The 19,347-nt window shown below is 53.0% G+C and overlaps 1 protein-coding gene and 1 long non-coding RNA gene across 7 annotated transcripts in view; one reads left to right on the top strand and one right to left on the bottom strand.

Moving 5' to 3' along the window:
* Window positions 1-19,347, bottom strand: part of SPATA13 (spermatogenesis associated 13) — a 289,978-nt gene that overhangs the window by 11,530 nt on the left and 259,101 nt on the right. For 4 of the 6 annotated variants that reach the window (XM_061434945.1, XM_061434946.1, XM_061434949.1 and 1 more), the window contains 5 exons: window positions 4,426-4,562; window positions 3,564-3,743; window positions 3,096-3,281; window positions 1,063-1,242; window positions 123-355 (listed from right to left, as the gene is read on the bottom strand). In XM_061434945.1, the coding sequence (XP_061290929.1) occupies window positions 123-355; window positions 1,063-1,242; window positions 3,096-3,281; window positions 3,564-3,743; window positions 4,426-4,562 (916 nt within the window). Of the gene's footprint in view, window positions 1-122; window positions 356-1,062; window positions 1,243-3,095; window positions 3,282-3,563; window positions 3,744-4,425; window positions 4,563-4,869; window positions 5,085-13,466; window positions 19,175-19,347 lie in introns of those variants that run through there. The other 2 variants (XM_061434948.1, XM_061434947.1) reach the window with 2 other exon arrangements.
* LOC133258406 (uncharacterized) lies at window positions 5,526-9,264 on the top strand. Its single transcript, XR_009740009.1, has 2 exons — window positions 5,526-5,642; window positions 8,775-9,264. It is a non-coding gene; the product is annotated as an uncharacterized LOC133258406 (long non-coding RNA).

Below are 19,347 nucleotides of genomic sequence, written 5' to 3'. Positions count from 1 at the left end.
GGAAACTGCCTGCTCCTTAAGGGGTCCTGTGTGTCCTCCCCCTCTATAATGGTACTCTGATTCCACTAGGTAATAACAGTATGACGCAGGCGGCCCTCCACTTCCGGGTTTCTGCCCCCCACCTGTGCTCCGGCGCGGTGTACTTGAGCAGCTCGGCCAGTTGCAGCGGGTACTTGCAGATCTTCTGCACGGGTGTCAGCAGGAAGCCGTCCAGCGCGATGTCGATCATTTGCTGGAGCAACCGGCAGGCCTCGAAGAAGTGCCGGTAGCGGCGCTGCTGCATCAGGCCCGCCAGCTCCGCGCAGGCGCCCGGGTGGTTGTTGCAATACTCTGAGTAGATGGCGAAGCCCTCTTGCTGCGGAGGGCGTGGAGCCGTGTCAGCTCGGGAGCTCCGGGCTCCGCAAGCGCTGAAAACACCAGTCCCTCCACCCCCATCCCGGACAGGGGAGCCCGTGGCGCAGACTCCTCCGAGCAGGAAGGGGTGGAGGGGTGGAGGGGGAGGCTGCAGAGGACACAGCATCCCCCCTCCCCAAAACCGGCTCCTTCCATGGACCTCCCAGAGAGTGTGGCAGGGGCATAGTCCTCCCTGGGGGGTGGCGCCCTCCACGTCACCCGGGACAAGGGGGAGGCGTTGGTTTCTGCCCTGGCTGCCTCCTGCCCTCTGGTGGGTTTCTCCCGGTGACCAGGGGGACGCAGAGCCCTGCCTCAGGGTCACAGGCCTCCTTCCTGGGCTGAACCTGCTGTCCACGTACCCACCTCCTCCCCGCTGCCCCCCAACCCGGACTCCCTGGGGGCCCCTCCCAGCCACCTCTAAGTAGTTACTCCACTAACTCCAAACCCCAGAGAAGTGAGAAGATTTTGAAAAAAATATAGACCTGGGGTATTTAGGTCAAGATGAACCATATAAACTAATCAACTTAATTTGCAAGTGACGCCTCCATCCTATGGGAAGTTAATCAAACAAAGAAATAGAAAGGGACCCCTCTTCTTCGCAGGGAAACATTTCTAAATTACTTAACTCAATGTGACGTTATGATTAATAAGAAGTAAAAGGTGACGTACGTGCTGAAGGAAGCAGGACCCTATTTCACTCAGGTGAGGTTCCTCTTTATTGTACTGCTTCTCAAGGTCTTTCAAGAACTTTCTTTGGAATCTGTAAATGTCTTCAATGTTTCCGAAAATGGTGGCCAGTTGTGCAACCGAGAACATTGCCGTGTGCTTGCGACACTGTCTAATGTAGCCCTACAACACAGGAAAGCAAACTCTTTTTTATGAATCTAGAATTCACAGAAATTATTTCAATCATACTGCTTTTGGGGGCCCAGAGACATGATCTTAAGAGTGGGCTTTTTAAAAAAATATATATGTACAATTTATTTTTTAGTTTTGGCTGTTCTGGGTCTTTGCTGTACAAGCTTTTCTCTAGTTGCGGCGAGTGGGGGCTACTCTCTAGTCGTGGCGTGCAGACTTCTCATTGCAGTGGCTTCTCTTATGGCAGAGCACAGGCTCCAGGTGTGTGGGCTTCAGTAGTTGAGGTGCAGGGGCTAAGTTGCTCTGAAGCACGTGGGATCTTCCCAGCCCAGGGAATGAACCCATGTCGCCTGCATTGACAGGTGGATTCTTTATCACTGAGCCACCAGGGAAGCCCTAGAGTGAATTTTAACTAGAGAAAATTATATTAACCTAAGGGGGTCCCTGATGGGCTAATTATACTCCCACAGCTAAGATGTGCCCTAAATATGTTAAAGACAAAAGGAAAAAGAAAATGTAAGTGTGGTTGGATTTATAATTCAAGAAACCACAGAAAGCTTCCATATTATACTCATGAAACAGGTGGCTTGGTTTCAAACATTAGAGCTCAGAAATTGGTCCTGCCATACTTTCTCTAAACTCCTAAAATGCCCGGGCTCCCATCCTTAACTCCACATCACAGCCAAAAAGGCCTGCCCAGCACGTCGCTGACTGTTCCCTGTCACAGTCCAGGGCCAAGGATGGTTTAGCCGGGGCTCCACCGGCACCCGCTTTTTGGAGAAAAACGACACAAACCTGGATATCTCCAACCTGAGGCTGCACTGATGACAGCACCACTAATTCTCTACACCCTGGATGCACGCGGGTAGGAATGGCATTAGGGGTAGGAATGGCATTAGGATGGAAAGGCCGTGGAACACCTACAGTTGTCCCCAAGTGGGCACCGTGTAATTGCACAGACTGAACTGACTACGGCAGAACAGACCACAGGCTGGAGGGTGGCGGGTCTGGTTTACATTCCAAACCTGCTTACTCGTGGGCACCTGGGCTTCCTCATCTGCCCTCCGGGCGCATGGACCAGCCGTTGAGTGCTGTGAGGTCAGCTTACCCCGGTCGAAGGGCATGGCCGTGCTCAGCAGTCATCAGCAGGGGCTGTTCCCCTAAAATGAGGCTTTGCTCCCTCAAGCGCGGGTTCCCAAGGAACAAGACACAGAAGCCAAAGGCTGGGGGTCCTTATCTGGGGGTGAAGCCAACCCCACAGAGGGAGGCGCACTTGGCCTGCTTCCTGCTGGGCTCTCTCAGCTGACCGCAAAGTGCAGGGTCCGCATTCATGGCCAGGAGGCTTGAGTGACCAGAGTGGGCACAGGACAGTCTAGCGCACCACTGTACAGAATCCACAAAAACGGGAAATACCATGGTGGCGGGGGGCGGGGGGAGACTGTTGCCAACGGGATCCCGAACAACGTAGGAAAGAGTCGGGGTGTCACCAGAGGATACTTGTGTCCCTGTCTGCGTCTGGGTGAGACGGACCCCGCGGGGCTTCAGAGGGGGTCAGGAGGGTCTCAAAGGTGCGCCTCCCAGGACGGTCACTCCCTCTGACTGAGGCTCAGGGTGGCGGCACTGAACCCTGAGGACGGCGAGCCGTCCACACTGCCCGGGGTGCTGGGCGAGGTGGGGGAGTGCTGGGCGAGGTGGGGGAGGGCGGGGCTCTGGAAACACCTGAGCCAGGAGGGAGGGGCCGCGGGTAAGGGGAGGGGCCGTGGGACAGGGGAGGAGCCACGGGTAAGGGGAGGGGCCACGGGACAGGGACAGGGACGCGCTGCACGGGCGTCGCCCAGGCCCACCTCACAGATGTCCCGTAGGTGCTTGATGTACACGCGCTCGGTGTCCATGATCTCCTGGACCACGTTGGCCCGCATCTGCTGCTTGCTCTCTGGGTGCTTGTGGCGGGCCCTACCTGTGTCCTCCTCCTGCTCTTCGCCGGGGCTGCCGCTGGAGCCCTCCGACAGCTCCTCCTGGTTGACGCGCAGCTGCGGCCACATGCGGAAAACAGTCAGTGGGGCAGCACCGGGCCTGGGTCCCCTGGTTTCCACTCCCCAGGACGGTCAGGAGGGCGGCAGGGATCCTGAGCCCGCAGGTGCCCAGCCGAGCATCGCAAACGCAGCAGCGACACCAGCTGCCCAGCTGACCCCCGTGGACACTGCTCCACCACCCACCCTGACCGCAGAGAGGTCTGGTTCAATGGGTGATAAGGAAAGAGCGGCCCTGGCACTGCCCCTGACCCGCCCCGCCGCTGGAAACAGGACACTCACCCGAACGAAGCTGGCTGGGAACCATGCCTCCCTGTCTGCGCTGCGGCCCCACCACCAGTCCTTGTGCGAAGCCTCCAGGACCTGGATGACGTCCCCCGCCTTGAAGCCCAGCTCCTGTTCGTCCATGGTCACGTGGTCCCACAGGGCCTCTGCGCAGACCACGCTGCCATCGCCGATCAGCTGGAATGGAGAGGTGGGCGCTCAGCACCGAGCTTGGGGACCCTGAGCCCCCCGGCCCCCAAGGATGATGCTCAAGCACCTGATGTCACAGGACACAACGGGGGAAAGAACCCGGGGGGCACCTTCACGTGCTCTTAAAGGAACCCCTGAGCCCACTCAATCCATAAATCAGTCACCCAACAAGTGAGACTGTCTGGACTGTTCACCCCCCTAGGGGGTTTCTGAGCCTCCAAATGGGCTCCCAGGGCTAGAGGGGCTGCTGCAAAGACTTCTGTAAAAAAGGGCTAACGATGCAGAGGAGCAGAAAGAAGCTCAGAGAAAGGCATGCTTCACTTCTGCTCTGTCACCCTAGTAGGTCGCTCAGCCTCTTAGTCTCCGAGAGTTTGCCAAAACGTGGGCAGTAACTAACGCTCGCTGCCCACAAGGGCTGTGAGACCTTTATAAAGGTAGGCAGGGCACTGCCTGGACCAAGAAGCCCTCTCCAGGCGTCATGACAGTCTGCTGACTGGGAGGGACAGCTTCGGTTGTCTGCAATACTTAATCACATAAATCACCCTTGAAAATGCCTAACGGAGTTCTCCGTGTTAGAATACATTCACTAAGAAATAACCAGAGAGACAAGTAGGAGCGGATTCTGGGCCCAGACACACTGGCCACCACCGTGTGGAATGGACCCCAGTACCTCATTGATGGCCAGCTGCTCCCCACCCGGCTGCAGGTATCGGGGGTTGGCCCGACACAGGTCCTCGTAGCTGAAGTCCTCCTCGCTGCCGTTGTCATCCACTAGGGCAGACGGCTCCGCACCTCCATCGGAAGAAACTGAGAGAGAGAGAGCAACGGTGTGGTTTAAAGGATGCAGCTAATGGCAAAAATATAAGGATAAAACCTGTGAGCTCTGAGAATGCGCCCTCGTGGGAAAGTTGTCATTTTTTGTCCTACCCAGAGTAAGAAACCATTAGAAAATGTCTACTGAGCTATTATAATCCAAAGATAGCAGCTGACGCGAGGAGGAGCCAGCGCTTCATGTCCCAGTCAGTGGGAAGGGGACACTTCAGAGACCACTGCAGATGGGACGTGCAGGGTTATTCCCTGAGTCAGGATACTGAGCAAACAACATGTGACGTACTTGGAAATTTGTGCTCCAAAGTGGATGCAAAAGATGCAGTGTTTCTAAATAAGCTTGAGGAGGAAAACAAAGTTGAAAATTTATATATATATATTTTTAAGCCCGTTGCCATGTTTCCCTGCAAGGCACAGTGTGTGCTGTTGAATCAGGAGGTGCTGAGGGTATCCTAAGTGGAGCCAAGCAGCTGGGCTTCCTAGTCGTCCACACAGCAAAGGCCAGGGCTCACGTGTCACAATTACGAGTTACCCAGCACCTTCTGAGGATGGGGGCAGCATTCAGGATGGACCACCTGGCCACTCCTATCTCCTTTCACGATGGTGGGCTCCTTGCCAAGGCTCATCTGTCACCAAACGTCCCTGTGAGAAGGACAGGGTCTCCTGGGAGAGGGGCCTGGCTCCTGACTGTGGACACATGTAGCTGCACTTGGACACCAGGACCTCGAACAAAGAGGGACTGGAGAGCAAGGAGGGGCCTGGGCAGGGGAGTGATGGGTCCCTGGCACTGCAGACAGAGATCAGGTGTTAAGAGTCTGAATTCAAGCCTGCCCCTCTCCAGGCAGGGAGCCCAACCAGGCACCCCATCTCCCTGAGCTCCAATCCTTCTGTTGTAAACAGTAGTCTCTTTCTTTTTGGAGAATTAGATGAGATAATGTGTGTCAAGTCTGTAGCATCCTTGATTCTAGTTGGGACTCGCTAACAGTAGTCACTGAGGAGAGGACATCCATGTTGGTGTGCTGGGACGCACAAGAGCAACTTGGCCACAGCTTGAAGCAGGTAGGGGGTGTGGGCAGACCACCAGTTGTGGGAGGTGGGTCACTGAAACAGAAGGCACCACGGTTCTCCTTCAGACAGACGGCTGGCGGGCGGGGACGGGGTGTGATATTCAAGGACATGCAGGTCCAGGTGACGAGGGGGCAACAGAGAGGATAAAGTCTACCCGGTTCAGAAAATCCCAGGTTACTGGGAGAATTAATGGGAAAGGGAGTCAGGGGAGAGCTGCAGTGGGGGCAGGAGGAGGAAGGCTGGCCGGACGGTGATGCCGGAGGGAGAGCCCTGATGATTCTTTCAAGGACCTACCAGCTGGAATTTCCAGTCACTTCACTCTCAGGGACAGGTCTATTTCTAAACTGAAGAAGCTGTTTTTAAAAATGAGATTTTTGAAAATTATTTGTAACTTTTTAAAAGTGAGACAGTTCCTATTCCTTACTTTGTACCAAGTCTTTGTGACCTAAGTGCATCTTACAGTCCCCAGCCCATCCCTCTGGACAGGCCACATTGCAAGCGCCCTGCAGACACCTGTCTACCCAGGGCCGGGCGCCCCCGCTCTGCACACCAGGCCCCAGCTCTCCTCTGCCCTTCCCTCCAGCCCTGCCGCTCGCTCAGGGCACACCTCCCAGGGTGCCTGCTGTGTGTGTGCATGTGTGTGTGCCGTGCGGCCACCCCTGCCCTGTGCTGTGTCACACTGCTCTGTGGTCTTTCCAGGGGTGTCTCTGGGGTTGGGGAGAGGACCTGGAGGAGGCAGACACACCTGCTCGAGGCACATGCGTCTCATATCAGACACCAGGGAGGCAACACGAGCCTGCAGCCCGTCTCTAACGGAGCCCTCGGGGAGCTGCCCGACCACAGCGCGGTGTTCACAGCTGACTAGGGAGCGGGGACCACGCCACCCCAGTCTGTCGGAGCCCCTTGTCCTTCTCCCCTCGTGATCTTAACTGCCTTCAGGATCTTAAAGCCCCTTCTAAGTCGATGGCCCCCTGTGCGCCTGTACTATGGTTCACATGTATTTCAGGGAGTGGGGTTTCTCCAGTGTCTGGATGGGAGGGGCAGGGGCAGATTCTGATGCTCTGTCTGCACAGAGCAGGGTTCCTGTCACCCCACACTCCTGCTTTTGTGAGGGTTTCCCTTCTGAGGTCAGAACTTCTTGAGGGAACAGGCGGGGTCTATTCTTGTACCCCAGCACCCAGTGTAACCCCTGGCGTGCAGAAGGCACTCAATAAATGAACGGCAGACTGCTGGTGAGGGAACTCAGGCTCCCAGGAGTTTAACTCCTCCTCTGGGGGCACAAGGGTCGGTGGAGGCGGGGTATACACCCAGGTCTTCCTGCCTACCATCCCCACCACCCTCTCCAGCCACACCCTATGCGGCTCCCAGGCTGACTTCTGAAAACACGGTTCTCTTGTGTGCATGAGAACCCCAGAGCAGCGACCAACTGCCTCAGTGCAGATTCCTCTGCAGGGAACCTCCATTCCCTTCCAGTTAAATGCCCCCCTCCCCCGCAGAGCCCACCCCGCTGGGCAGGCCTCCCCAAGCCCGCCTGCTCACCAGTGTCGCCTTCTCACCGAGGCCTGTGTGTCACCTGCAGACCCAGGTTCACACGGGGCCTTTTCTGGAGGTTATTATGTGTCACTCTTTCTTGTCTGGTTTTCAGCGGTGACTTTATTTAGGGCTGTTTTGCATGATGTGGACCTACTACTGACTCTCAAAATGCACTTCCGCAAAATGAGGACAGATTAATACATTCTAATAATGAAAGAGGAACCTTAATTAATTAGCTTCCTTCTTTCCTTCCTTTAGTGGTAAAATACACGTAGAATGGCCCATCCCGGCCATGTGTAAGTGTACACTTCAGCAGCGTTGACTACGTTCCGTGGTTGTGCAACCAACCCCAGAACTTTCTCATCTTGCAAAACTGACACTCTGGCCCCACTGAAGACTGACACCCCCGTTTCCTGGCAACGAGCCTTCCACCTTGTTTCTGGGCTCTGAACACTTTACACTCTTCACTGAGTGGAGTCCCACAGTGATTTTGTAGTGGATTTGTTCCCTTCAGCACAATGTCCTCAAGGTTCACCCATGTAGTTGCCTGTATCCGATTTCCTTCCACTGCACCTGATACCGAGCTTTCTTCATCCATCCAAACGTCCAGGTGCATTTGGGGCGCTCCCACCTCTTGAACACGGCTGTGCGAACACCTCCTCCAGGTCCTGCTCTGGATTCTCCTGGATGTGTGTCCGGAGGTGGGATGACCAGGTCGTGTGGAAATTCTACTTAGCTTTCTGAGGTCCCTGCACGCTGTTCCCCACAGTGGCCATGCTGCTCTATGTCCCACCAGGAGCACTTGGGCTTCCAAGTCTCCAGGTCCTCGCCAGCAGCATCATTTCTTTTGTTGAATAAGTTATTCTCATTCAGTTGCTCAGTCATGTCCAACCGTCTGCGACCCCACAGACTGCAGCATGCCAGGTTTCCCTGTCTTCACCATCTCCCTGAGTTTGCTCAAACTTGTGTCCATTGAGTCGATGATGCCATCTTAACCATCTCATCCTCTGTCATCCCCTTCTCCTCCTGTCTTCAATTTTTCCCAGCATCAGGGTCTTTCCAGAGAGTCTGCTCTCTGCATCAGGTGACCAAAGCATTGGAGCTTCAGCTTCAGCATCAGTCCTTCCAATGAATGTTCAGGGTTGTTGAATAAGTAGGTGTGCGAAAGCTATGTTTGAAAAGGATCTTGTGAATGGTGAGCAAAGACTGTTGCAAACTGAAACGGAAACCTCGACCCCTAAGACAGAGGAATCTGAGAGGGGACATGCTCGCTCCTCTGTCCACTGCGCCCTCACAGCTGCAGCCACGCCCACAGGGGACGTCCTTCGGGTCTAAAAGACCTGCACACTCATGACGGCACACACACCTGCAGGGACAACTCTGGGACAGTGCAGCAATTGTGTGCAGACACTCTACACGTGTGTAATGTGAACTACCCGTGCTTGCTTAATTGTCATGTCAACGTCCCCTGGAAAGGCACGCATCCTAGGACTCTAGGGGCTGCGCCAGGCGGACCACCTCCCCCCTCACCTGCCCACCCCTCACACAGTCTCATCCTAAGATTCAGACCCGAATTCTTGCCTCCCCCAGGCTCTGCTTGCTTCCTGCATGCACCGATCTGAGGAAACCCCATCCACCCTTCCAGCCCTGGCCCAGCTCAGCTTCAGGAACATCCAGGAGAGACCACTGTGGCCCAAGTGGACGTGCCTTCATAGTCAGGACTGCTGCAAACTTGGTAGAGACCATGTGAGCTTATAAACAAACGCCAGCAAAGAGGCGTGTCCACTCCCCTCGGGAGGGTGACAACTTCTGTCTGGACCTGGATTTCATGTCTGTGAGGAACAAAACCTGGCAACGGGCCCTCCAGGCGAGTTTTCAGGACAGGACATGTCAATACCACCACTGATGGAGAACCTTGGACTGTAATACGCACCAAGGACAAGGCCCTCCCACAGGACCCCAAGTCCCCCTTACAGCACACAGGCCCCCAGTCCCTGTCCCAGGGGGAGTTTTTCCCATATGGCCTAATTTTGCAGATTTAAGGGCTTTTGCTCAGAGTGACAGAATTTCAAAAGCACAAGAGCTTGCTGGGGTCCCAGCCAGGCCCTGGCCCGAGCTTCCCCGAGACTGCCTTTCTCTTACCTGTCACACGGGGTTGGGGAGGGCAGGTGACAGGTGAGAGGAAGGTAACAGCTGACACAGTGGGAGTCATAACTGGGCACCTGCCATGCGGGCCACACAGGTGTGGACACTCAGCATTCCCACTAAAACACAGGTCACTTCAGGAAAATTCCTGCACTTGGAATAATCCATTAAAAATACACATTTTAGGAAACCTGCTGACCCCTCAGGCTTCCTCAGGTTGGAGATAAACTGTTCTCATTTCCCATCTTTCCCATCTGAAGAGCAAAACAGCAAACCTGGGCGGGTGGGCAGGTAGCCTGTGCTCAGAGCCCAGGGTGGACTTGACAGGGTGCTGTTGCTGCGGGGGGCTGGACCACCGGCCACGTCCCTGCACCCAGGGCGGCCCCTGAGCCATGAGATGCCAGAGAGGGTGCAAGCATGGACACAGGGGGCCTCGATGTCAGAACCACCCTCCCCCTGACCTCAGGACCACTCCCCCTCAGTGGTCCCCAAACACCCAGGGTCCATGGCTTCCCATCCTGGGCTTGGGGTGGGGGTGAGGGTGGGGAAGGTTCAGAAAAACAGACTCTGGCACTGGGCCAGAGAGCCAGGTCCTCCAGGGGGCAGGGGCAGGGGGAGGAGCAGGAGGGGGTGTTTGCCAAGAATCTCTTTCCAGAGCTCTCTTTCCAAGCGATTCTGACGCCTGGCTGCATTCTAGAACCATGGGCGCCCAAGCTCGACTTCCTCAACCCCAGTGCAGGGACCTGCCCTGGGAGGCATGCTGTGAGACTCGTCTCCACAGCAAGACAAGCTGGAGGGCAGTGGGTTCGGATCTGGCTGCTTCAATGCCTCGGCTTCAGCCACTGTGTGCCAGCGAGTGTTCCTTGCTTTCAGCAAAAAAGGACACAGTCCTTCAGTCCACGCTGACCACTCCACCTGGAGCGACGCCCCACCCAGAAAGCCCATAAGCTCCCCCTCCTCCTTCCGGGCACCGAGCTCTCACTCCCTGGTGAGGGGTGAGGTTGGGATTTCGTGCTCCTGCCTACATTCCCCACTGCCCCGCCGCCACTGGCCAAGCCCCAGGTGGCAGGAACAGTCTCTGCCTCTCACGTCCTAGAAGCCTATTAGATTTACTCACTTTAAAATGCTCACCGTATTTACACTGTCCTTATATTTCAGCAGCTTCACTGTAACACCCTCCTGAGCTGTTCTGAGTCTCTCATATCCACCCCTCCTGCCCCAGCGCCGACCTTGAGGGACCAGGAAGCCCGTGCTGGTCAGTGTCAGCTCACACCTAGTTACAGGAGACACCCTTCCTGTTCAGGGCTCAACCTGACACCATCAGGATGGTCCTCTTATGCCTTACCTAGACTTTCAAACCATTCCACACACAGGGCAGGGCTCTGTGAGTCTTCTAAACACGTCGATGACAATACAGTCAAAAAGGGCAGTTGACTTGGACGCGCTGCCCTCCACTGATAACCCTTCATGATGCCCATGGGTCTCCTGGAAATGCCCCTCCCAGGACAGAACTTCACGTCTGGATTAGACTTGGGGCCTTGCTACCCTTGATGCCCGAGCATTGACAAGGGTCACACCAAGATAGAGCTTCATTTATACCAAAGCCCCCAGAACCTCCCCATTTATACCAGTCCCCCCTCAGAACTGACTCCTTAGAAAAGACTCTGATGAGTTAGGAGTTGGTGATGGACAGGGAAGCCTGGCGTGCTGCAGTCCATGGGGTTGCAAAGAGTCGGACACGACTAAGTGGCTGAACTGAACTGATACCAAACCCCCAGGTGGCCTGTTCCTATAAAGGTTTGTTTAGAAAGCTTTGGCTCAAACCACGTGCGAGTATTTTTACTTCTCAATTTAAAGGCAAGCCATGCCCTGTGCATCCTCCATGCTCTGTACCCCGTGGAGGGGCCCTCAGAGTCCTGAGATGGGGCTGGGGTTGGGCTTCTGTGCTCTTGGGGGCCCAGAGGCGGGACAGTCTCAGCCCCCGGTGCAGGCCTGGGTTTAGGCCCTGGGTTCTCCCCTGGGCTGATCCCTTAGCATCTGTCCCCCCTCAGCAAGCTGCTACTACTCCTCCAGCTCAGCTCTGATGGTGGCTGCCCGGGCCTCTGCCCGCGCCCCGCTCCTCCACTGGGCGCCCCGGCAGCTCGTGCCCACTGCACCCCTCTCAGCTCCTGGCAGTGCCTCGCAGGCGGGCTGCACCACCCTGGGAAGGAACCCGGCTGCTTTCACCACATCCCTGGGATAAACTCCATGTGTACCAGGCCCCACACTGGAAGCGTCCTGGAACCATAACTGTCTGTCAACACAAGAGCAAACTATGGCTCCAAGAGGTGAAGGAACTGCTCCCCAGTCCTGGGGCTGGAATTCAAGTCCTGGTCTGTCTGGCTCCAAAGCAAGCCTGCTGGGCACCTGCCCGGGGCCTCGGCCTCGCTGACCACAGCCACAGGGCAGGACTGCTGACCACCCACCCTCCCCACCTGCTCCTGCCAGATCTTTTTCTGGAGGGCCGCCAGGCTGTCCCTCAGGGTCCCCTGCCCACTCGGGGCTCTCATCTGAGACAGAATCCCCCCAGTAAGCAAGCTCTCCACTTGATTCTCCGCTGTTGCATCTGCGGTCGTTTCCATCACGTTTACACACATACACACTTAGCACAGCGGGTACATGAGAGACAGTGCTGGGCACACACAGAACCATCAGGAACAGAGATGACCCCAGCAGAGCCCACGCCTTCCTTCTCTTGGCAGCCAGGCTCAAAGGCAGGCAGGGCTGGAGCCTGGAGCCCGAGGGCACTTGGGGAGGGAGGGCGCAGACCCCTCGCAGGAGGCCTGGCCGGCTGTGCCTCCCAGAGTATCGGGCTCAGTACAGGCGCTGAACCCGGCTTCTCTTGGCCTCCACACACACACGTGGGAGGGAGGACCGGGCCCTGTGCCCGCCCGGGGTGGAGGAATGCGGGGGGCGGGCTCCATCGGCCGGCTGCCCTGGGGTAAACACAGGCGCACCCCCAGCCCAGGAGGCCGGCAGGCAGCCAGCTGTCCTCCACGTAGGACCTGGGGTCACCAGCCACTCAGTGACAGGCACAGCCACTCGGCAGGCAGGCCTGAGCCCTGAACGCAGAAACCACTGAGCCACTTGTGTTTTTTTTATTCTGAATTTGCGTCAGTGAAGCCCTCACCGCACCCCTTTCTGTGCTCAGCCAGCACAGGGAGCCAGTCAAAACAGGGAAGGCCAGCGAGAAGCACAGAGTACTCAGTGCACTGCGGGGAGGCCCACGCTGCCCTCCAGCTCTCACCTGTAATTCCCATTCATTCCAGGGTGAGCGACTGGAATTCATTTAAGACAAAAACTGAGATGGGACTCTTTTCTTTTTTAAGCATCCCATTGCATGATGTGCAGCAGTCAGCCACAATGCTTTCCATGAAGCATTTAGTCCTTTAAAAGAATACATGGGTTCCAGGTGATAACCTCCCAGTGGGAGAGAACCACCTTTCTAGTTCACCTAGGAACTAGTCTAGTGCCAACACTCGCGAAAACACTGAAAAGCAAAGATGGAATACAGCCCCAAATAATAACCAAGTCCTGGGTAGTAACACTTTTTGGAAACAGTTGACTATTTTTCCAAAATCAATTCATACTGTTAAACCTCACACACCCCAGATTAGCAAGGAACACAGTTATGGACCCCAACAACAATCCCCTGAATAAACAAGTTTCATGTAACAGAAGCAAAGCCTAGCACAACAAGAACCAAATCCATAACTCATAAAGAACAATCCACGCTTGACTCTTGCTATTTCCTATTTCATACCAATGGCTGCATAACTCAAACCAGCCTCTGATTTACTGTGTCCACAGCTAGAACTTTTGAAATGAGTTTGAGCAAACTCTGGGAGATAGTGAAGGAAAGGGAAGCCTGGCGTGCTGCAGTCCATGGGGTCACAAAAAGTCAGACACCACTGAGTGACTGAAGAACAACAACAGCTACAACTGCCCTCAGGACCCCAGGTCCAGACAAAAGACTCGCTCACACACACAGACACAGACACACAGACACACACAACCTGACAAGAGGCAGCAGACAGAGCCCTGCAACTTGCGAGAACAGAGAGAGGACTCAGCAACAAAGTCAGTCTGCACACATACCTGTGTGAAGGCTCTCCAGACTCCAGAATCTTGCCATTTCCCCCCTTGCCACCATCCTCGTGTTTGGGAAACAGCCGCGTTCAAAGCGGGGCTGTGGGGTGACTGAGCATCGCAGAGGATCACACAGGCTCTGGCTGCGGAAACGCAGAAAGCGCTTATTCACTGCTGACGCCTCTGCCCGCCTGGCCAGAGAGCCTCACAGCTCACAGCACCCGCGGGCGGCTGAGCTTGCAGCCCAGACAGGACGGCGGGGAGGGAAGTCTAAACGCAGGCCAGACGGCTGGCCAGAAACCTATCAGGAGCCCCCGGAGCCTCCCATGCCAGTGACAGCAAGGCAAGACGCCTGCTGCTTTTCATTATAACCCAGAAGCCTGACCCCCCAGAGAGTTTGCAAGATGTGAGCTATCACACACAGGACAGCTAGACAGCAAGTCCCACTGCAGAGCACGGGGAGCTACATTCAGCATCCTGTGACAGACCACAATGGAAGAGTATGAAAAAAATGTATATAGTAAACGTACAACTGAGTCACTTTCCTGTACAGCAGAAATTAACACAACATTATAAACCAACAATACTCCAAATAAAAAAGAAATAAAAGGGCTCAGAAAAAAAAAAAAAAAGGACCTATTTCACGGAGGAAGAAGCACAGAGGTCACTAGGTTCAAACTGTAGCTGGGATTCCATGCTCTGGTGTGCCGAAAGCTTCAGCTTTGACATCACATTTATATTAACTGCAAATCTGTGAACTCACTTGAAGAGAGATTTTGTTTAAAAAATGTATATGTGTGAATATGTGTGCCTTCTATATAAAAAGCACATGCACATCTTTTACTGCATAAATTATCTGTTCTCTATAGTGCAGAAAATTGTTCTTTCTTTGAAGAGGCTCTCTCTAGACGACTAACTTATTTCCTCTCTCATTTTTGTTTTTTTCCCAGTTGTCTACAGTGAGCAAGTCCTATTGTGAAACGACACCTACTAACAAACAGCTTCCTTCCATTTCCTCAGGATAAGAAAACACTAACTTTTTCCTTCAGGAGCAAGGAGACAACACACTCAGAGTAGTGATCACGTGGTCGTCCCCCAATAAATGGTTGAAAACTGAGTCCATGTGTGCAGGCTCTGGGGTGACAGACCCCTCGTCTCACTCCACCAGCTCAGACCTTCAGGGGCTCGTGTCTGGTCTATACAGTGGGGACAGCCAGCCTCCCACAATGCTCCCACGTTCTTGAGAACGTGTGGGGATTAATAAACAGCACCGCAGCTGCTCTCACAACCCGAGTCCGTAATCACTGGCTGGTTCCCAGAGTTCACAGCACGAGAGGTCAATGGGCAGAGCTGCAACGTCAGCTAAGACACCCACCCCGACCACGTGCTTCCCCGGAGGCTTTTCTTATCCTTAATTATCTGTGGCTGTTTCTACTGACTCAGGGCATCCCACTGTTAAATCCAGCTAAGGCTTCAATAAACTACAAAGAGGCAAAACTCGCACACATGTGAACATACACATACACGCACATACACTACACTTACAAAACGAGACTGGTTTCAAATCTATCCCATGCAAATATATATATATTTTAATATTTTTTTAATTTGTCTGTGCCAGGTCTGGTCTATATGTGGGATTTGGTTCCCTGACCAGGGATTGAACCCCAGCCCCCTGTATTGGGAGCTTGGAGTCTTAGCCACTGGACCCCTAGGGAAGTCCCCCCTTGCAAATATTTTTTTTTAAATGAATTAAAAGAGTCAAATTTTTAAAAACGATGAAAAGACAGTCATTCACTAGGAGCGTATGTGTCCTTAATTAAGGCAGTGCTTCATTGCAGGAGGAACTCAGAAGACTCCTCGAGGTTGCTTCTGAGCGCAGCTCACTGTCTATGAGGCAAGGTTGCTTCCCATAGGCTTCAAGTCCAGATTCCGACACCCGTGTCACCTTGTTTAACACAGGATGTCCCATAAGGCCACAAACCCCTCTTTTCACAGTAACATGTACTACCACCCAAAAGGCTGTGGTCCAGGGACCAGCAAGCAGCACAGCGTGACCGGGGAGCTGGTGGGAAGTGAACCCTTGGGGCCCCATCCTGGCCCGTGGATTCACAGCCTGATTCAGGTCTGAGAAGTGTTCATTCAGAAATGAGTGAAGCCTATGGAACGCAAGGGTGGACCTGGTTTTAATGAAGAAGTGAAATGCTGAATGCTGAGACACAAAGCAGGGAAATGCGGGAACTCATTTTGATGAGCACACTTTCTAAGCGAGACTGAAATCCAGCAGGGGGCAAAGGAAATCCAGAGTGCTTTCATTTTCTTAAAAAAATAATGTTTTTTTGTTGTTGTTGTTGTTAAAATTCCAAGTTTTCAAAAAAATAAAAATAAAAACCTCTCTTGGCCGCATTTCCTTGGCACTGTCTTAACTCGGGTCCACAGCTCACTTTCACTCTCCCTGGGCAGCTTCTTTCCCAAGGACTTTTTCTAAATCGAGAGATGGGGTCAGGGAGGGTAAGGTCCTTGGGATCTTAGGATTGTAAACCAAAGGCATTCACTGAGTAAACTTACTGTACTGAGCACACACTCAAAACAAACATAAAGATAAATAGGAGGAAAAAAAGTAAATAAACAAACAAAAACTGTATTTAAATGAGGCATTTCCTCAAAGGAAGATGAACCAACAACACTTCTATTTTTGGAAGAACCTACAGAGGCAGTTTGACTTTAAGATTTAAAAAATTCTTTAGTGATTAGAGCCTATATTAACCAGATCAATAAGAATATTGCAACAAAGACCTTCAGACCAAAGCTGAAGGAAGTCTTGATCTCCTCCATGCTCTACCCCCAACCCCCACCCCTGGGAATAGTCTATTCTCCTTGGATAAGATGCTGCTACAGGGTAGGGACTAGGATGTCACCAACCTTGACTACTGGTAGAAGAATTAAGAAAAGGATCGAGTCCCACTGGAGAGCAGAAAAACCCCAACTGTACATTAATATCAAATATTTGGAAGTCAGAGAGGATAAAATAAACGTTGGGAGCACACAGGATGTTATGATCACGTTTACTCTACAGATATATAAGGAACTAAGGCTATTTTTAGCAGAGTGGCCCTAAGACCCACACACAGTTACACCCACACGTCTGGAAAAGGAGGGGGTAAGTTAGTGGTGGTCCCTCTGACTAAACCAACACTCATCCCTTTACCCTCCAGGACCGGCTCTTGAGATGACCAGGTGGTCGTTAAGGCTGCACTTAGCTCCAAGTTACTGGAATCTCCTTAAGTACAAAATGGTTCAGGTCTTCTTACATGGCCGCCTTAGGATTTGGGGCAGAAAGGTCACCAGCATTGGCCATCTGCTCAGCAACTGACATTCCCAGCTGCTGCTTCACCAAAGCTGCAGCTCCCTGCATGGCGCAGAGACTCCCTTAACCTGGGAATATTCTAGAACCTCCCGTGCCCCAGGATTGGGTACCACCCCACCACCAAGACCTGCAGGACAGCCACAGGGTGGTAGGAGGCCAAGGACAGGCATGCTGTGCCCCGACCAGCACTACCGCCAGCTTCAGAGAGTGAGCTGGAGCCTGGGACACGTCAGAACCGAGGTGGCTCCTGCCCCCGCTGGACTGAGCCCCAGCCCAGACCTCCGTTGAGCATCCAGAGTTACGAGGAACACAGCAAGGGCTCTGAGTCCACCTAGTCGCTGCCCTCGCTGCTGATGCCCTAAAGCTGGGATGGGGGTGATTTCTGAGCAGGAAGTGATCAGCTTCACCTACTATGAGTTACTCAGACTCACAGGCTTCCTTGTGGCTCAGCAGTAAAGAATCCTCCTGCCAGTGCAGGAGACCCAGGAGAACCACGTTCAATCCTGGGGTGGGAGGATCTCCTGAAGGAGGGCATGGCAACCCACTCCAGTATTCCTGCCTGGAGAATCCCATGGACAGAGGAGCCTAGCAGGCTACAGTCCATGGGGTCGCAAAGAGTCGGACACGACTGAGCGACTAAACAACAACTCAGACCCACAGTACCCTTGGCTATTAGCATAAATAATGGAGTGTCTAGAGGGGTCCCTGTATTCTGAATGGACAGACATCAGCACTAATCTTACAGGCCATAGTTAGAGAAGCAAAAGAACAGAGACCCTCAACACAACACAACACATAATGTTTTCTAGCCCACACAGTCACACAACCCACCATAGACCCCGTTTTGGTCAGCTGCCTGCTGGCAGAGGGCAAGGCAGGCCCCACGCAGGTCTTCCTGAAACACTGCTCAGCAGCCAGACTCCTGAGCACAGAGGTCAGGCCCGTCACTCCAACACACAGGGAACAGCGCAGGTGACAACAGGGAGCAGTGGGAACCGAAGGCAGAGGACAAGCCATGGGTCTTCAAAGCTGCTGCTTTTCCACCGGAGGCGCTGAGGGCCCGCCCACCCTAACGGACAGGAGATGCACTCTCAATGCTTTATGAACGCCACCCCGCTCCAAACACACGCCAAAGACACTGGTCCTCCTGGGCTCCGACTACAACTTTTAGGCTAATTCAGTAACAGATCCAAAATTCTCCTTTAAAAGACAAGGTGCCATCTCAACGTGACAACCGAGGCCTGTCCCATCTTCTGTGAACAGCCACGTGGGGTTTTCATCCTTCAAGGCCTGGGACACATTTCAAACATAACAAGAGCAGAACAGAAAACGGATGAACTTCACTTTTGTCTTTGTTTTAATAAAATGCAATTATTAGGCATGGCCTTAAAAACTGACACACGGGTGAACTTCTGTGCACATAAACAAAATAACTTTGTGTTCCATGCTGGAAAGGCATAGCACCTGGGAGACAGTGAGTGGAATGGAGCAGCGTGGGCTTTGGGGTCTGTCTGATCTGCTCTGATCGCCGGCTTCACTGTCTTATGACGTAAGTCACTCTTAGCTAAGCGAGAAAAAGCATGGCCTTGAAGTTTTCAAGCCTCAGATTCCTCATCCACAAGACAGGAACTGGCATGCAGGCCAGGCACTTGGCTTGGTGGTGGTTTGCTTCACGTTTTCTCTTTTGCGCTCTTCCTCTTGACTTTTAATATTCTTTCTTTTCCTTCTCTTTTAAAAAAATTTTTTTATAGATGTACAGTTGACTTACAATGTTGTGTTAGCCTCAGGTATATGGCAAAGTGATTAGTTATACACATACAAATATATTCTTTTTCATATTCTTTTCCATTACCATTTATTATAGGGTATTAAATATAGTTCCCTATGCTTTTCTTTTTAAAATCCAGTTTCTGAGACTTGGCATTAGATGCATGGTATTTTGAAAACTTTTTAAACTCTGTACTTTAGAACGATTGGAACAAATACATGTGTTAGAACTGAGAATGTTTTAAAGGTTAGAAAGATGAGAATTTCAAGAGTTTGATGGAAAAACATTAAAAAAGAAACACTTCATGATGTTTTTCTGAGACAGGAAGAACACTCTCTTTCTTTTTAAAAAAGAAAAAAAAAACTCTTGATTCTGGGCAACGATAAGGCTGAGACAGCAGCCAAGGCTGCTGGAGCTGACACCTGTCTCAGACTTGCAGGCCTGTGGTCTAAGGGCCTGCCGTCTACATCTGCAGGATCGGCTCCTACAGGTGGCATGCTGTCCTGGTTCTAAATCCAGACGTCCACATGTTCTCACAGTGCAGTCAGCAGGGAGAGACTTCAGCCAGGACAGTGTCAGTGTCTTCAGACAAAAAGAACAGAATCATCTTGATTCACAAATAAAAACACCCAGTGCCCGTGACCCCGGGCAAGAGCCTGAAATGGGATGGGGACAGCAGAGAGCCAGACCCGGCCCCGTCCACACCTGACCATCAGGGCTCCACCATCCCCACCCTTCAACCAGCCTTCCAAGGG

The sequence above is a fragment of the Bos javanicus genome, chromosome 12, assembly GCF_032452875.1.
Source record: "Bos javanicus breed banteng chromosome 12, ARS-OSU_banteng_1.0, whole genome shotgun sequence".
In the NCBI taxonomy this organism is placed as follows: Eukaryota; Metazoa; Chordata; class Mammalia; order Artiodactyla; family Bovidae; genus Bos; species Bos javanicus.
Note: the sequence above shows the minus strand (reverse complement) of the source record. Positions and strands in the feature narration are given on the sequence as shown.